This window comes from Spea bombifrons, chromosome 6 (assembly GCF_027358695.1).
Source record: "Spea bombifrons isolate aSpeBom1 chromosome 6, aSpeBom1.2.pri, whole genome shotgun sequence".
Lineage (NCBI taxonomy): Eukaryota > Metazoa > Chordata > Amphibia > Anura > Pelobatidae > Spea > Spea bombifrons.
Window position 1 is genome coordinate 1,976,122 of NC_071092.1, and position 15,160 is coordinate 1,991,281.

The window sequence follows — 15,160 nt, forward strand, 5'->3', positions numbered from 1 at the left end:
TGCTGATGGAGCCGAGTGTTAAATACAGAAAGGAATCTCTCTCTCGGGGAGAAAAATAATAATTACCCCACGGCCCCCAAACCGGCCTTTCCGGATTCTCGCAGCTGAAAGAACTTTTTCTAAGAATAAGCCGGTTTCAGCTGAGATAAAAAGAAGAAACAGATGGGGCCACTCGAAAGAAACGACAGAGATTTGTGTATTTTTGGGAGTGCCGCGTAATTACTTCTCGGCGTTTAATGTCTTTAATCCATCCGACGGGATTAGCGAAAGTGCGGGGCGTCCGGGAGCTGGAAGGTTCCGTGTGCGGCATGGGATTGAAAGCTCTTTGTGATGTATTTCAGGTGATCGCGCCGGAGGAGATTATCCACCCGGATGTGGACGAGCACTCCGTCATGACGTACCTTTCACAGTTCCCCAAAGCAAAATTAAAACCGGGGGCCCCCCTCAAACCCAAACTCAACCCCAAAAAAGCAAGAGCCTATGGGCGAGGTAAGAGCCCCTCGGCACCTACCGTTCCCCATATTATTTATCCTTTCCGTGTTATGACATCATAGATTTGCCAAGCCTTCTAGGACGTTCGTTATTCACAACTGTGTATCTTTATTTATATTTGTAACAATGTATCCCGCGGATCTTTCTGCTTTTCTAACCTCCGTGAGTGAGACTCGAGTCCTCTGAGTGCGTTCCAGGCGAGTACCCCCGCAGATGAATGATTTAGGGTCTACTTCTTCTTGGGACGCGTCATTCGTTGTTTCGACCCCAGGCTGTGTGTTGTGGAGATGTCTCTTCCCAGAGACCTCATCCTGTAACGTAACCGTTTATTTCCACATGTTCAGGGGTGGAACCCACTGGTAATATGGTGAAGAGACCGGCGCCCTTTACGGTGGAGACCATCAGCGCGGGGCAGGGAGAAGTGCTGGTGTTTGTGGAGGATCCGGAAGGAATCCGGGAAGAGGTTTGTGGTTTTAGGACCTGCACCGGCAAGGGCCACGTTTTCTACTCAAAGTGACCCAAAATTCACAAAACCCCCAAGAAATTTCACAAATATAATCGGGATCAAGCAAATAATTTGTTCCGTTATTCTGGACATCAAATTCTGGATGTCTCTGATCCTAAAAGATAGAACCAGGGACTAAAATTCTCCATTTGATCCCCCTACAGCATTCTAGAGCTTAACGAAATCCTGTGATCTAGAACCTGGTTGTGTTCTACTTAACGAAGGAACCTCCACCCTTAATTAAAAATTAGCTTTAAATACTTAATACCCTCATCTTGTAACGCCGGTGGTTCTTTTTTCTCTCCCCCCTCCCTACCCAAGGCGAAGGTCACCGCCAATAATGACAAGAATAAAACGTTTTCGGTGGAGTACGTCCCCAAAGTGACGGGCGTCCATAAGGTAAGAGAACGGCTCGGAACGGAAACTATTTATTTCTTGTTAAACGTCCCATCTGGGTCTTTTTAACCCCTCGCTCCCTGCGCGTCCGCGGCATCCAGACCCATTCTCTTTTGTCCCGCTTGCCAGGTGACGGTCCTTTTCGCCGGCCAGCACATCTCCAAGAGTCCATTCGAGGTCAGCGTGGAGAAAGCCCAGGGAGACGCCAGTAAAGTTACTGCCAAAGGTCCGGGACTGGAGGCGTCCGGCGTCGTCGCAAACAAACCGACCTACTTCGACATCTACACGGCAGGTGAGTGAACGGTTCCCTCGTCACGTGACTGCTCTGGAGGGCAAATACTGCCTCATTTGCAAATCTCGCGTGTAACATGGAACATATGACGGAGACGTGTCGGCGTTTGAGACTTTTTTTCTGCTGACTGCAAATTCTAATGAGATTATGGAAAAAATATTCCAACACCTGGCAAATTATTCTGCGGGTGCCAGAAATTTCACAACCTGCCCTCGGCGCGCTTATTTTTTCTGCCCTTGGAGACGTTTTCATGTTTGGAGGAGAAAAAAGGGAAAAACTCCCCATTTATCAGTCGCAGCGCTTAATTTTAAGCACCAAGTCCAGTTAAGTCTGCAGGTAAAACATTTAAAAAACCAATAAAATGTTTTACGGAAACAGTTAGCTTCGTGTTATTATTACGCCTAATATTCGTGAACGCGTTGGACGGATTCAAAAAGTTTGGCGTCACTTAGAAACTTCCTTGTTTTTGAAAGAGTTTAAGTATAAAAGTATTATTGATGCGTAGAAAACCCTTTTTTGTAATTGTTACAGCCAGAAATGTCCTCGTTTTCCTCGAAAGCAGCTCAGTGACCCCAAACTTTTGAACATTAGCGTGAGTTGAGGGTGATGATGGTCTGTATTCTTTGTCCTGCGCAGGAGCCGGTGTCGGAGATATTGGCGTCGAGGTTTCGGACCCTCAAGGGAGGAACAACGCCATGGAGTTGGCCATTGAGGATAAAGGGAATTGTGTTCACCGTTGCACCTATAAGCCTCTGAAAGCCGGACCGCACAAAGTCAGCGTCAATTTTGGAGGAGAAGCTACTCCCAAGAGCCCGTACACCGTCATCGTTGGGGAAGGTAGGAGCCGACCGCCCGGAACGTGACGTGCGTTTCACCCGCTTAATGAAACCATCCGGCGGCCCAGGGGTTTCGCGTGCACTCGATGGGTTAATCCAGCAGAAATGTGCAATGATGTAGAACTGCCTGGTGCAGGGTAGGGGCAGTGGGGTATGGGGGGCTACTATCTGACGAATTCCTCCAGAGTGGGGCTTTCCTGTCTTTCGGGGGGGTAGTGGTGGGATATTAGTGGGGCTGTACTGGCTGTGTGGGGGGTATTAGTGGGGCTGCCCCTGCTGTGTGGGGGTATTAGTGCGGCTGCCCCTGCTGTGTGGGGGGTATTAGTGGGGGTGCCCCTGCTGTGTGGGGGTATTAGTGGTGGTGCCCCTGCTGTGTGGGGGAATTAGTGGGGCTGCCCCTGCTGTGTGGGGGTATTAGTGGGGCTGCCCCTGCTGTGTGGGGGTATTTAGTGGGGGTGCCCCGCATGCCAAACTGCATTCTGTACTTTATTTTCTTGCTCTCTCTGTCGCTGCTCCCATCTGCCTCCCTCCCGCTCTGCTTTCAGGCCTCCGCTCCCTCTCTCTGATCTCCTGAGCCCCGCGGGACTCCCAGCGCGTTTAGTCTGATGCGTGGGTAAGCGTTCGCGGGCACGGCGTGGTTTGCTGTGGTTGTGATTTTGCTCTGTGGGCTCCCACGTGGGCCTCGCTCCGTCCCGCTCCTTCCATCAAACCATCAAAAAATGAGCCTCCGGACAGCGTTTTCTTCCAGGCTGCATTTTTTCCTCCCGCGTCATATTTCTAGGGGGCATTCATACCTTCAGACCCCAAACTGGGCTGTTTGTTATTGCCACGGGAACCATAATGCGTTGCAAACCAGATCGTCCACAAATTCACTATAACCCCGAACATGGATTCAGCCCCCGAGCTCCAGACGTTGTTATTTTCCATAAATCCGTGTGTTTGCAGGCAGGACCCCCCTTCCAGACCCATAAAAACTTATCATTAAAACTCTGTTTATAAGTCTATATAACTTAATATCTTTAACAACATCCCTCCCGGTCCATTTACCCCCCGACGACTCTCCCGGCGCCGAATATTAAATCCTCGTTCAGACTTCTACCTCCTCCTGAAATGGAATCTGCTTCGCTCTATGTGATTTCTAAAAAAAAAAAAAAATCTTAATTATTGCCTCCCTTCCATATAAAATCTCCCCTATAGAAAGCATTCAATATTTTTATATTTATTGTTGTATTTACATTTTTTTCATATTTTTTTTTTGAATATTTACTATGAAATACATTGTCTCCGCCCACTCTTTCACCTCTTTGCTTTGCTGACCTCGTTTTACGAGTCCGTGTGTAACGTGTAACGTGTACATCGTGTGCATCGCTTCCATGTGTGTGGCGGGTTCATTGGAGCCGTCACCATCCAGGACTTCGTTACATGTCTTCATGTTTCTATTTTTAACTCCGTGCGTCCCGAGTGTTTGTTTTTGGTCGGACGCCCGTCTGGTTCTGGATGATGAGATGTGGAAGGTCTGCGTCGTACTCTGAGAGTGAGCTTCGCTCGTCAGACATGCGCCTGGGGTCCAAACAATCAGATTTTATCAATCAATACAAAGCGAGTACACGGTCTAACCTCGTCTGCCGTGGAACATTTTTATTTCCCTGCCTAAACTACTCTTAAATATTTTTTTTTTGTGCTTTACGTATTTTTTATTTAATTTTTTTGCTTTGCTTTTTTTATTAGTTTTTTTTTTTTTTGGCTTTTTTTAATGTATTTTTTTGTTTTTTTGGTTTTAATATTTATTCCCTGAAATATAATTGGGTAAAAATAAAGCGCAAAAGAAAACAAAACATTTTAAAATATCTCTATTCGTAGCGTATCGGAGGTTCGGGGAATCCTTTAAGATTCCGGGGCCGTGGATTATAAGGGTGGCGGCAGGTCAATTATTCTCTAAATCAGCCAATATTCATCGTCTCTGGGCGCTTCTCCGATTACAGATATCTAATAATCTTATATTCGCGTCAAACAATGGAAAACGCGTCCGCTGGTTGGTAGACAGCGGGAGTTATGTAAAAAGAGAGCGTTTTGGGGGTAATCGCTGTGCGGTTACCATAGCAGCCGATGGAATGTTCCTGCTCCATGTGTTCGCTATATGTTTTTTCTATAATTTTGTTCCGTGTATCGTGCTTTGTGTATATCCACCCACCGCGAGTTGGGGCATTTCTGAGCTAGTAGGGCAATTGCCTATTTTCCTGGATTTGGGCCATTTGGATTGGAGTTTCCACTCGTCCGCTGCGTGCGCATGTTCCGTTCACCGTTCCTGTCCTCTGTGGTTAGAGTGTCGCCAACGCATGCCATACGACCATTACAACCATACTACCCAGTCCTGTTCATTAAGGAGATCTCTGACCCCCCCCGCTCACCATCTCCCTCCCCCCGCAGCGTGCAACCCCAACGCCTGCCGTGCCAGCGGCCGAGGCTTGCAGCCCAAAGGCGTCCGGATTCGGGAAACGGCAGACTTCAAGGTGGACACCAGAGCCGCGGGAAGCGGAGAACTTCACGTTTCGGTCAAGGGACCAAGTAAGTGTTTCACGCGGATCCCGGGGGGCTTAACAGGGGTGTGAAGGGCAAACATTTATTTACAAAAACATTGTCTCCAAGGAGATAGACGCGTATAAAATGATGATTTAGATTTTGGGGTAAAATTATTGTTTTCTATGACCGATAAGTTATTCGGAATGTCTTGTAAGAAGTCGATACGTTGTTATTGGCTTCTTTTACGGAGGACCCTTTATACGTCGCTCGCGAGTCTAGATCTTTGTAGAAGAATCTTCTAGAAGCGACAAGATTGTTGCAGAAACCTTTATCAGCCGCTAAAAGCATCTTCGCCGCCCCCCCCCAGGCCGGACCCGCCGCGGACCACCGGCCGCCCCCCCATTCACTCAGCACTTCCAGATGGAAGCGGCTTACAATACCGCCTTTGTCCCGTTATAATATAAAACAGCCATTTACGGCGATTATTATTATTTTTGATTTGAAGGCCGTGTGCAGATATCTGGAGATCGACCAATATTATGATCAACGCCGTCTCGGGACATCGGCGCAGTCAGCGATTAATGGGAAAAGTTATTTAAACAAATTATTTTTAACCCTTTTGCTTCTTGGAAGCAAAACAAATCCAGAGGGTTTTTTGTTTCCTTTTATTTACGAACGTCGGAAATCTATATACTGAATTAATGATGCCGGCTGGAACTTTCCGGAACCGTATTTAAAAATGATAATGGCTGCAGATGGGTCGATAACCCCCCCAAGAAGGGTTTATTAATAGAGAAGGGGTATTCATTAATAGACGAGTTTACTGAAGGAGGTCAATGCTTGGGTCCCAAAAGAGCATAGATCCTTGGAGATGGAAGAAGGACCCGGCCACGAGCCGCGCGGACGGGCAGATGTTAGCAGCTCTTAGAATATGAAACATTCCAGACATAGCGCCGGATCCCTCGCACGTCTAGATATCAGCATCTATGATGTGGGAGAAGCCGCTTATCCTGTCAGCCGCTCGAGAATTCCGAGCCGTCGCTCGGCAGATACGTTTTTCATCCGCGTAACGAGCGAAAGCCGGCGTGAGTCGGAGCTAACGTGGGGTCTTTTCACAGAAGGCTTGGACGAGATCGTGAAGGAGTTGGGTTTTGCGGACGGGGTGCATTCGTTCGAGTATTACCCCATCAGTCCCGGGAAGTACGTGGCTACGATCACCTGGGGAGGACATCACATTCCCAAAAGGTGAGCACGGAGGAGCTTTCAGTGTTTTTAGCGAATGTTCCAAGTGGATTATTGCGCAACTGCATGGATGCCTCTTGTTGAGTCTCGGCGTCAATTGGAATATCTAGGGGTCACTTTTGGGAATATCCAAAAATATAATATTTTTCACCTAAACTTAGGAAAGTTTGAAGTTTAATGAAACCTTTTTTAACTTTCCCCCCCCCCCTCTCTAGTCCATTTGAAGTTCAGGTGGGCCCCGATGCCGGCCCCCAGAAGGTACGAGCCTGGGGACCCGGGCTTACCGGTGGTATGGTTGGGAAGTCTGCAGACTTTGTGGTGGAGTCTACCGGTACGGACGTCGGCTCATTGGGTAAGTTGGCTAGATTTCTTTTGCATTAACGTTCGTATAACTGTTCTTCTTGTAAGCGTGATACAATGTAATGTCTGTTGCCATGGTTGCCACCCCCTGACGCTCTACCTGTCCCGGTCCCTCTTCCCTTGCTTTCCTCGTGAGAGACGAATAGTGATTACTAATTGTTGGCGCTACAAAGCCTAGTTTTCCAGATTTCTCCTCAAAACCTATGAGATGTTTTTGGCGGCACCTGGCCGTGCGTGCTGTCTCCCCTGGTCATGGCCTCTGCAGATGTGCCCTGGGGTCACCTTCCTCCTATTTCGGGCCGTGTCGGCTTCAGATAAGAACTTTTTAATTAAAATGTTATTTAATTTAGAAAAATGTCTAGTTCTGTCCTATGTCTAACGAGCACCGCTGCCGGTAACCCAAGCTGCGGTCCGAGATTTTTACTTTGTTTCTGGCTCTGTGCGTCGGGTGAAACCGTAGCCGTCACCCCCCCCCCGCCGGCCCGTAATCCCGGAGGAGGGAGAGCCTCGAGACGGACCGCTTGTCTCATGGCTGGGATGGCTGCTTTCTCAATGGGTCATTGTCCTCCGGAATCTGGAGACTTCGCCGTGAAAGGGACCGCTCTGTGTTTTGTTTTTCTCCTCGTGTCTCGGAACGACTCCTGCCAAACATGCGAAAAATAAATGTTTTTGGTATTTGTCGGACTTTCAATCTGCTGAGAACAAGGCCCGTGTGTTTATTCTCCCGCTGTGCTTACAGTCCTTCATCTTGTAATTTGCGTTGGCTGTAGAAAGTAATTATATGAGAGGGTTAGGGGTATCTTCTCGAAGGGCCAGAGGGCCGGATTTCAGACCTCATCTTACTTCCTTGCCTGATGACCTCTTCTCTTGTTAATGTCCCTACAAATGTTATTGTCCCGGCTTACACCCAGAGCCCTATTCTTCTCCATCATGCCCCTTTTATATAGCCGGCGATGGGTGTTCCACCGGAAGGTGCCGCTCCCTCAATGTTCTTTCATAATCTGTACCGTACCCTAAAATGTATGACCCCGCTATAATATACTTCAGGGACGATCCATCTAAAAGCGAGCCGAGCGAATGTAGTGATATTCCGTGATCTGACGCCGGCGGCTCCTTCCGTCGTTTTGTAAATGCCCCGGGGCAAACGTGTCAAAAGTGATTTGGGGAATAAAGTGTGGTGTTTGATCTGCGCCTTCTCCGCTGCTCCCGCGCACAATGGTGCATTGAGAGCCGTGCGTACGTTTCCATATGTTCCGAATAACCCGTGACTCGCTAATGTGATTTAACATTTCTCCTCTTACACGCGGTGTCAATTCGGGGCAGATGTGGCCCACGTCTATACGGTCTATATGGTTAAAAACTTTTTTATAAATCTATTTTTATATATATATATATATTTTTTTTTTTTACTAAGGGGTGGGATTCCTCCCCCCATGATTGGGGTGTTGATAATCTCTAAATCTATAAATTCAAGTAAATGCATCAATACTTTTAATTATCTCCAGGGGCTTCCTGAATTCATTGGTTTAAAGTTAAGCAATGGAGTTCTAAATCCCGAAATTTCATTTTCCATGTAAATAAAACAAATGAAAAACCAAAGCATTTATTGCAGAAATCGCCCCCGGGATTCCCGTTATATTCGGCCGATACTGGAGCTCTCCCCGGGGTCTGGGTTACTGGAGCTCTCCCCGGGGTCTGGGTTACTGGAGCTCTCCCCGGGGTCTGGGTTACTGGATCTCTCTCCGGGGTCTGGGTTACTGGAGCTCTCCCCGGGTTCTGGGTTACTGGAGCTCTCCCCGGGTTCTGGGTTACTGGAGCTCTCCCCGGGTTCTGGGTTACTGGAGCTCTCCCCGGGGTCTGGGTTACTGGATCTCTCTCCGGGTTCTGGGTTACTGGAGCTCTCCCCGGGTTCTGGGTTACTGGAGCTCTCCCCGGGTTCTGGGTTACTGGAGCTCTCCCCGGGTTCTGGGTTACTGGAGCTCTCTCCGGGATCTGGGTTACTGGAGCTCTCTCCGGGGTCTGGGTAACTGGAGCTCTCTCCGGGGTCTGGGTTACTGGAGCTCTCTCCGGGGTCTGGGTTACTGGACCTCTCCCCGGGTTCTGGGTTACTGGACCTCTCCATGTTGGACGCCATTTTTAGGAATAACGCGGCTCTCTGTCTTCACCGCAGGTTTTGCCATCGAAGGCCCGTCCCAAGCGAAGATCGAATGCGATGATCAAGGTGACGGCTCGTGTGACATTAAATACTGGCCGAAGGAGCCGGGCGAGTATGCGGTTCACGTTATGTGTGACGACGAGGATATTAAGTACAGTCCTTTCATGGCCTACATCCAGCCTGCGTCTGGAGACTTCGACCCAGATAAGGTAAGAAGACGATCTCCCCGCCAACCAATCAGAGCCGAGAACGGGCTTGGCAAACAGAGCGGTTTTATTTTAGAATAACGAAGAGGTCAGTAAGTGTGTGTTTTATTTTTTATTTTTTTTGTCTTTTGTCTGTTTTAACAATAACATCGCGGGAAGATCCAGATCGTGTATCCAGATTGTACGCATCACGTTGGGCCGTGTATCACGTGAACACGGCGCTGGCCCAAAGGCAAAAAATACAAAACTGTTTAAAACAAAAATTAGTTTTTTCTTTGTATTCTAAATAATAAAAAAAAAATAAAAAAAAGTCACTTTTTTGGAGAGAAAATTCTTTTTTCCTGCATTGTAAGAGTTTAGCTTTAAATGTTTTTTTATGGATACAATGTTAATTTTCCTTGTGTCTGAAGTGGAATCTATTGATGTTACAGAGATGACGATACAGGTCCAGTCCATTTTAATACGTTTTTTTATATTTTCATCCATATTTATGGGATGAGAACCTTAATAAGTGAGAAAGTTAAAAAAAAATATATATATTTTACGATGACGAAGGATTCTAAATTGTTGAAGTATCTGCTGAAATGCTGCGTTACAAAGTACTGCTAGATCTGCTTAAAGAATTGAACTATTTATATTCTTCTTTAAGGCTCTTGGCATGGTGTTTAGCATTTTCTTTCTTTTAATGACAGGTTAAAGCCTACGGTCCCGGTTTGGAGAAATCCGGCTGTATCGTTGGAAACCCAGCGGAATTTTTTGTGGACACCGCTGACGCCGGGAATGCCCCTCTAAAGGCTTATGCACAAGTAAGAGGAGGTTGATGGATTGGAAACGTTCCGCGGGGTGTGTAATACGTCGTGACGCATGAATTCCAGGCACGAGAGTTGACCTGGGGTGAGAGCGTCAGGTACAATGAGTTACTGTACTCCACATAATGTGGGGTCCTCATCCGCCGTCCCGCTGAGACCGTCTTGGCTGCGATACAATCCGAAACAGACTCAACCTTCCATCAAACCAAAACGACTTGGCTCGGCAGTCTGTCCGCGGGCCGGCTGCACGTAACATGTGCTGATTTGGGGATTTTTTTTTTTGCAATGTTGGATTTATTTTTTTTTTTTTGTGGATTTTTTAAGTTAAACAAAACAGATGAGATTCTAGAACTGCTGATTATTTCATGTTTGACGGCAGGCCGAGTTTGTTTAATGGCCTCCAATGTATAAACAAGAGAGAATCTGTATATAAGGAACTCTTTATGTTGAGTGACTGTGTATTATTATCCGTTTTTCAGGACGTGGAAGGGAACCCTGTGGAAATTAACTCAAAGCCCAAGAAAGACGGCGTCTACGCGTTCTCTTACCACCCAACCGCGCCAATCAAACACACCATCGCCGTGACGTACGGAGGCGTTGGCGTCCCTAAAAGTCCCTTTAGGGTGGGTTAAAAGAAACTTTTTTTTTTTTTGTTTAAGGGGGGGGGTCTGTAGCTTTAGGATTCAATGTTATGAGTACCTGGTGCGGGTCAACCCTTTGTATACCCAGAGTAAGAATGAAGCATGGATGGTAGGACATTGTCCTTCCGGTCGACAACCTTGTCATTTAATGGCGATTTTTTTAAACAATTCTAAGATGGCGTCACTCGGCGTCTCTTCTGTGTGCGGAGAAAGAGAGCGCATCAGGGCGTCTCCGCAGCACGTGGATTCAGGGGTCCTCATCTCCTCGCCACCAGCAAGGACTATCTGTGAGGTCTGGCTGTATGATCGTACTCATCGTTTGAGGCTTCTCTCTCCCCGGTCCTTGGCTAATTAAATTGTAGCCATGTGACGGTGTCCTGTGACATTCCTGATTAGCTTTGCGTGATTGGAAGAAGTTTCTTATTCATGTAAGAGAGAAGTACCCTTGATGTTATGGGTTTGCGTCTTGTTCTCCATCCGTTGCCAACCAACCAAAGATGTTCTGCTAGGAGAATCCGCTGTGGGCCACGATGGTCAACAAGCTGTCCAGAAAATCCATGAATTCCTCTTTAGTTCTGGTTTCAGCGTATTTTGTTTTTCCTTGATTAGGTCAACATTGGCCAAGGAAGTCACCCACATCTAGTTAAGGTTTTCGGCCCCGGCGTGGAGAAAACCGGTCTGAAAGCGAATGAGCCGACGCATTTTACTGTGGACTGCACGGAGGCAGGAGAAGGTGAGACGACTTCTCTATCGGAGGACCCGCTGCGTTTCATGCTGCTGAATGTTCTCCATATTCCTGAACTATATACAATACAAGAAACAATGTATCGCTTCTATAGGTCTAGAGTTTTAGATGTTAATTGGCCAGAAACGGATGAATTAATATACACCGCGTTTATGATGCTCAATAATATCCGATTCTGGGTCATTTCTTGTATTCGGTGATTCTGGTTCCTTCCTGACATTGCCGGTTTGTGTTTCCCAGGTGATGTCAGCGTTGGGATTAAGTGTGACGCTCGCGTGGTCAGCGATGAGGAGCAGGACATTGAGTTTGATATCATTCCCAATGCCAATGACACCTTCACGGTGAAATATACCCCCCCTGCTGCCGGACGCTACACCATTAAAGTTCTCTTTGCCGGAGAGGTGGGTAGAGATCGGGCGAGCGCTGTCTTTCTCCGGCGGTTTGTTTCTCGGGTATCTTGGTAACGTTGACGCTGCATTCCAGCATTTCCTCGGGGAACTTGTTAAGAATCCTCGTCTGTTTGCCGAGAATCCTCGGAATCCCAGAACAAAGATCGCTCTGTTTGCGTTTGTTTAAAGTTTGTTCTCTGCTTGTGTCGTGGAAACTCGATCGATCTGTTTAAGATCCAAATAAAATCTAAACATTTTCGTAATTATTAAAAAAAAAAAAATGCAATTTATTTTTTAAGGAAATCCCCTCCAGTCCATTCCGGCTTAAAGTTGACCCGTCACACGATGCCAGCAAGGTTAGGGCTGAAGGTCCGGGACTAAGCAAATCGGGTGAGTTTGCAAATAAAAAAGGGGTACACGGACCCCCCCGTCCAATGATTTGGGAAACCTGATGGAAAGCAAACAAAACTCCAATATTTTTCCGTTGTCTTTTTTCCCAAGGTGTAGAAAATGGAAAGCCGTCGCACTTCACGGTGTTCACCAAAGGCGCGGGGAAAGCCCCGGTCGACGTGTCCTTTGTCGGCCCAGAACCAGGAGATGCGGTGAAGGACTTTGAGATTATTGATAACTATGATTATTCTCACACCGTCCGATACACTCCAGTCCAACAGGTACGCAGGTAACGCCGGGCTGTGACGGGGGGGCGCGTGCAGGTGGGATCGGCATTCGGACGTTTATAGAACCAGCCATGGCTATTTCCAAGGCATCGTAGGGGTCCTTGCCCCGAATCGCCGGATGCAAATGGATCTTCCATACAATGGACCATCTCTGTCCTCCTGGCCAAAAAGTCGCCGTCCCACCTGCCTTCACTGGGAAACGGCATCCCATCCAAGGGCCGCAGGGGAAAGGAGCAAACGCGCATGCCTAGAACTAAATCGATGTTATTTTACCATAATAAAAATAATAGTAAAAAGAAGCTCAAAGTCAATGAGGTGGAACCAGGTGCGAGTTTTTATCTTTTTTACGTTTTCTTCATTTTCTCGGTACGCACCCAAGCTTTACCCTTTTCCTGGAAGGCGTCTGAAGCCTCTCATTCACTAATGTGTGCTGTTTGTGTTTCTTTTCCCTGCTATTGCTGGTTAATGGCATGTAGAGCGCACACCTTTCCGTGCTTCGCTGCACGCCGGCGCCGCCATCTGCGGGGAAACACTCTGCGTTATGGAAACATTTAATGTTTAACGCTCCGTGCTCCCTTTGTAGAGACGCTTGGGTGTGCGACACATCGAGCGTAGCCTTTAGAACTCGAAACGATCCAACATTCTATTACTAGCCCAACGTGGAAGGTTTTACACCAAAAATCAGAACGCTGTGAATCACCCCAAAATATTTTCTCTAATTCTATCTCATGGAATTTTAACGCCGTTCTTCGTGTATCCAAAGAACAAAAAAGTTCTACATAGTAATCTCGCTGCACTGGAGGCCGGCGGTTGGAAAATCGATTTGGCATGTTAACGGCGGCGCTCCTTAGCTGCCTTTATTACCGTACTTTGGCAGAGCGAAGCATGAGAATTACAAGCCAAACAAGAACGCTGCGCGATCCGCCGTGCCAGGGGTTTAGGAAACGCTTCCAGAAATCCAAATCGGGATTCTAATTTATTTGCTGCCTTTTGTCTCTCTTGGCCTCACGGCGATTTCCCCCCCCCCAAAAAAAAATCTAGTTGTAGTAGCGAGATTTGTTTACACGCTGCTGGAACAATACTTTTCACCTTCCCCCTTTAACGACATAATTAGAAACACGTGCGGAGCTCTTCCGAGTGCAGAACCTTAGAACACGGACGCGTTGTCTGCATGAACTTTTCATTTACATGAAGAAAGTATATTCAGTGTTCCAAAAAAATGTTGTAACTTTTTTGGCGAACCTTTTATTTCATTTATAAAATCTAAGGTTTTTTTCTATATTTTAGGGCAAAATGAAAATAGCGGTGAATTACGGAGGAGACCCCATTCAGAAAAGTCCATTCACGGTTGGAGTGGCCGCTCCTCTGGACCTCAGCAAGGTCAAAGTCAACGGTCTGGATAGCCGTAAGTCTGACCGTTCTTTTAATTATTTTTTTTTAGCATAACCCTTTTTCGTAGACTAGTGAGTCAGACCGGTCACCAAAAATGTTCTTCTGGGATTTCCGCAGGAGTGGAGGTGGGGAAAGACCAGGAGTTTGTGGTGGATACGAAAGGAGCTGGGGGTCAGGGTAAGCTGGAGGTGAAAGTGTCCAGTCCCAGCCGGAAGTCGGTGCCATGTCTGGTGGAACCCGTTCCTAACAAAGAGTCCAGCACGGCCAAGTATATTCCCAAAGAAGAAGGCGTCTACAGCGTTGATGTGAGTTATGATGGGAATCCCGTTCCTGGAAGTCCGTATACGGTGGAAGCCACGTTACCTCCTGATCCCACAAAGGTAGGTTGGAAGCTCATGGATTTTGTCTTTGTGGGAGCGTCAAAATAAATGTTTGATTAGATTTTTAAGCAGACCTGAAAGTGATGAATTACAATAATTGTGATGCAGAAGATGGGAATCGAGGGTTATGATCCTTACTTCCGTGTGTTGAGATGAGATTCAAAATGATCCGGTTCTCATTGTCTGCGTTCGTTTGGGAGCCCAGCCTTTGTCCTCTCGTACCCCTAAAAGCACCAATTTCAGGATCTCCTCAATCACAGAAGGCTCAGCTATCTCTGCCTAATTCCACCGTGTTCAGCGGGAACGTCTAGAGTGTCTTCTGTAGAGTTGGGGATCAACACTGTGACCTTTTTGTTTTAAGCAATTGTTGATCGCAGCCCGATGTTGCGTCATTCTGTATCCAATACAAACCAGAGTTACGCTCCTTCTTCTAGGTTAAAGCCTATGGCCCCGGCCTGCAAGGAGGTCTTGTTGGGAAGCCTGCAGAATTCACTATTGATACCAAAGGAGCAGGTACCGGTGGACTTGGCCTAACTGTTGAAGGTCCTTGTGAAGCTAAAATTGAATGTTCAGATAACGGTGACGGAACCTGCTCGGTCTCTTATTTCCCAACTACCCCTGGGGAGTATTTTGTAAATATTCTTTTTGAAGAGACCCACATCCCTGGGTCACCCTTCCAAGCCGACATAGAAATGCCGTTTGATCCAACCAAAGTCGTTGCTTCCGGCCCGGGCCTGGAGCGCGGTAAGGTGGGGGAAACCGGCTTGGTCCACGTCGATTGTTCGCAAGCAGGGCCGGGAAAGTTGGCAGTGGAAGCCGTGTCCGACTCTGGTTCCAAGGCAGACGTAAACGTTCAGGATAATAAAGATGGAACCTACGCGGTGACCTACGTGCCGCTCTTTGCCGGCATGTATACGCTGGCTATGAAGTACGGCGGAGAACCGGTGCCGAAGTTTCCCGCTCGCGTAAAAGTTGACCCGGCTGTGGATACCAGCAGAATTAAAGTTTTTGGACCTGGAGCCGAAGGGGGTGGTAAGTAAATACATTTTCACCACTCATTAGGCAGACGGAGGGTCGGTGAATTCATGGTTTCTGCCGAATTAAAGAAGTATCTACATTTTTA

General features: G+C 47.3%; 1 protein-coding gene across 5 annotated transcripts in view; it reads left to right on the forward strand.

Moving 5' to 3' along the window:
• Positions 1-15,160, forward strand: part of FLNB (filamin B) — a 54,451-nt gene that overhangs the window by 20,252 nt on the left and 19,039 nt on the right. For all 5 annotated transcript variants that reach the window (XM_053468697.1, XM_053468693.1, XM_053468695.1 and 2 more), the window contains exons 4-21: positions 342-489; positions 837-955; positions 1,319-1,396; positions 1,523-1,685; positions 2,322-2,522; positions 4,949-5,086; positions 6,160-6,286; positions 6,499-6,635; positions 8,814-9,007; positions 9,697-9,810; positions 10,293-10,436; positions 11,064-11,187; positions 11,440-11,600; positions 11,888-11,978; positions 12,090-12,259; positions 13,553-13,670; positions 13,775-14,037; positions 14,472-15,069. In XM_053468697.1, the coding sequence (XP_053324672.1) occupies positions 342-489; positions 837-955; positions 1,319-1,396; positions 1,523-1,685; positions 2,322-2,522; positions 4,949-5,086; positions 6,160-6,286; positions 6,499-6,635; positions 8,814-9,007; positions 9,697-9,810; positions 10,293-10,436; positions 11,064-11,187; positions 11,440-11,600; positions 11,888-11,978; positions 12,090-12,259; positions 13,553-13,670; positions 13,775-14,037; positions 14,472-15,069 (3,088 nt within the window). The remainder of the gene's footprint in view (positions 1-341; positions 490-836; positions 956-1,318; positions 1,397-1,522; positions 1,686-2,321; positions 2,523-4,948; positions 5,087-6,159; positions 6,287-6,498; positions 6,636-8,813; positions 9,008-9,696; positions 9,811-10,292; positions 10,437-11,063; positions 11,188-11,439; positions 11,601-11,887; positions 11,979-12,089; positions 12,260-13,552; positions 13,671-13,774; positions 14,038-14,471; positions 15,070-15,160) is intronic.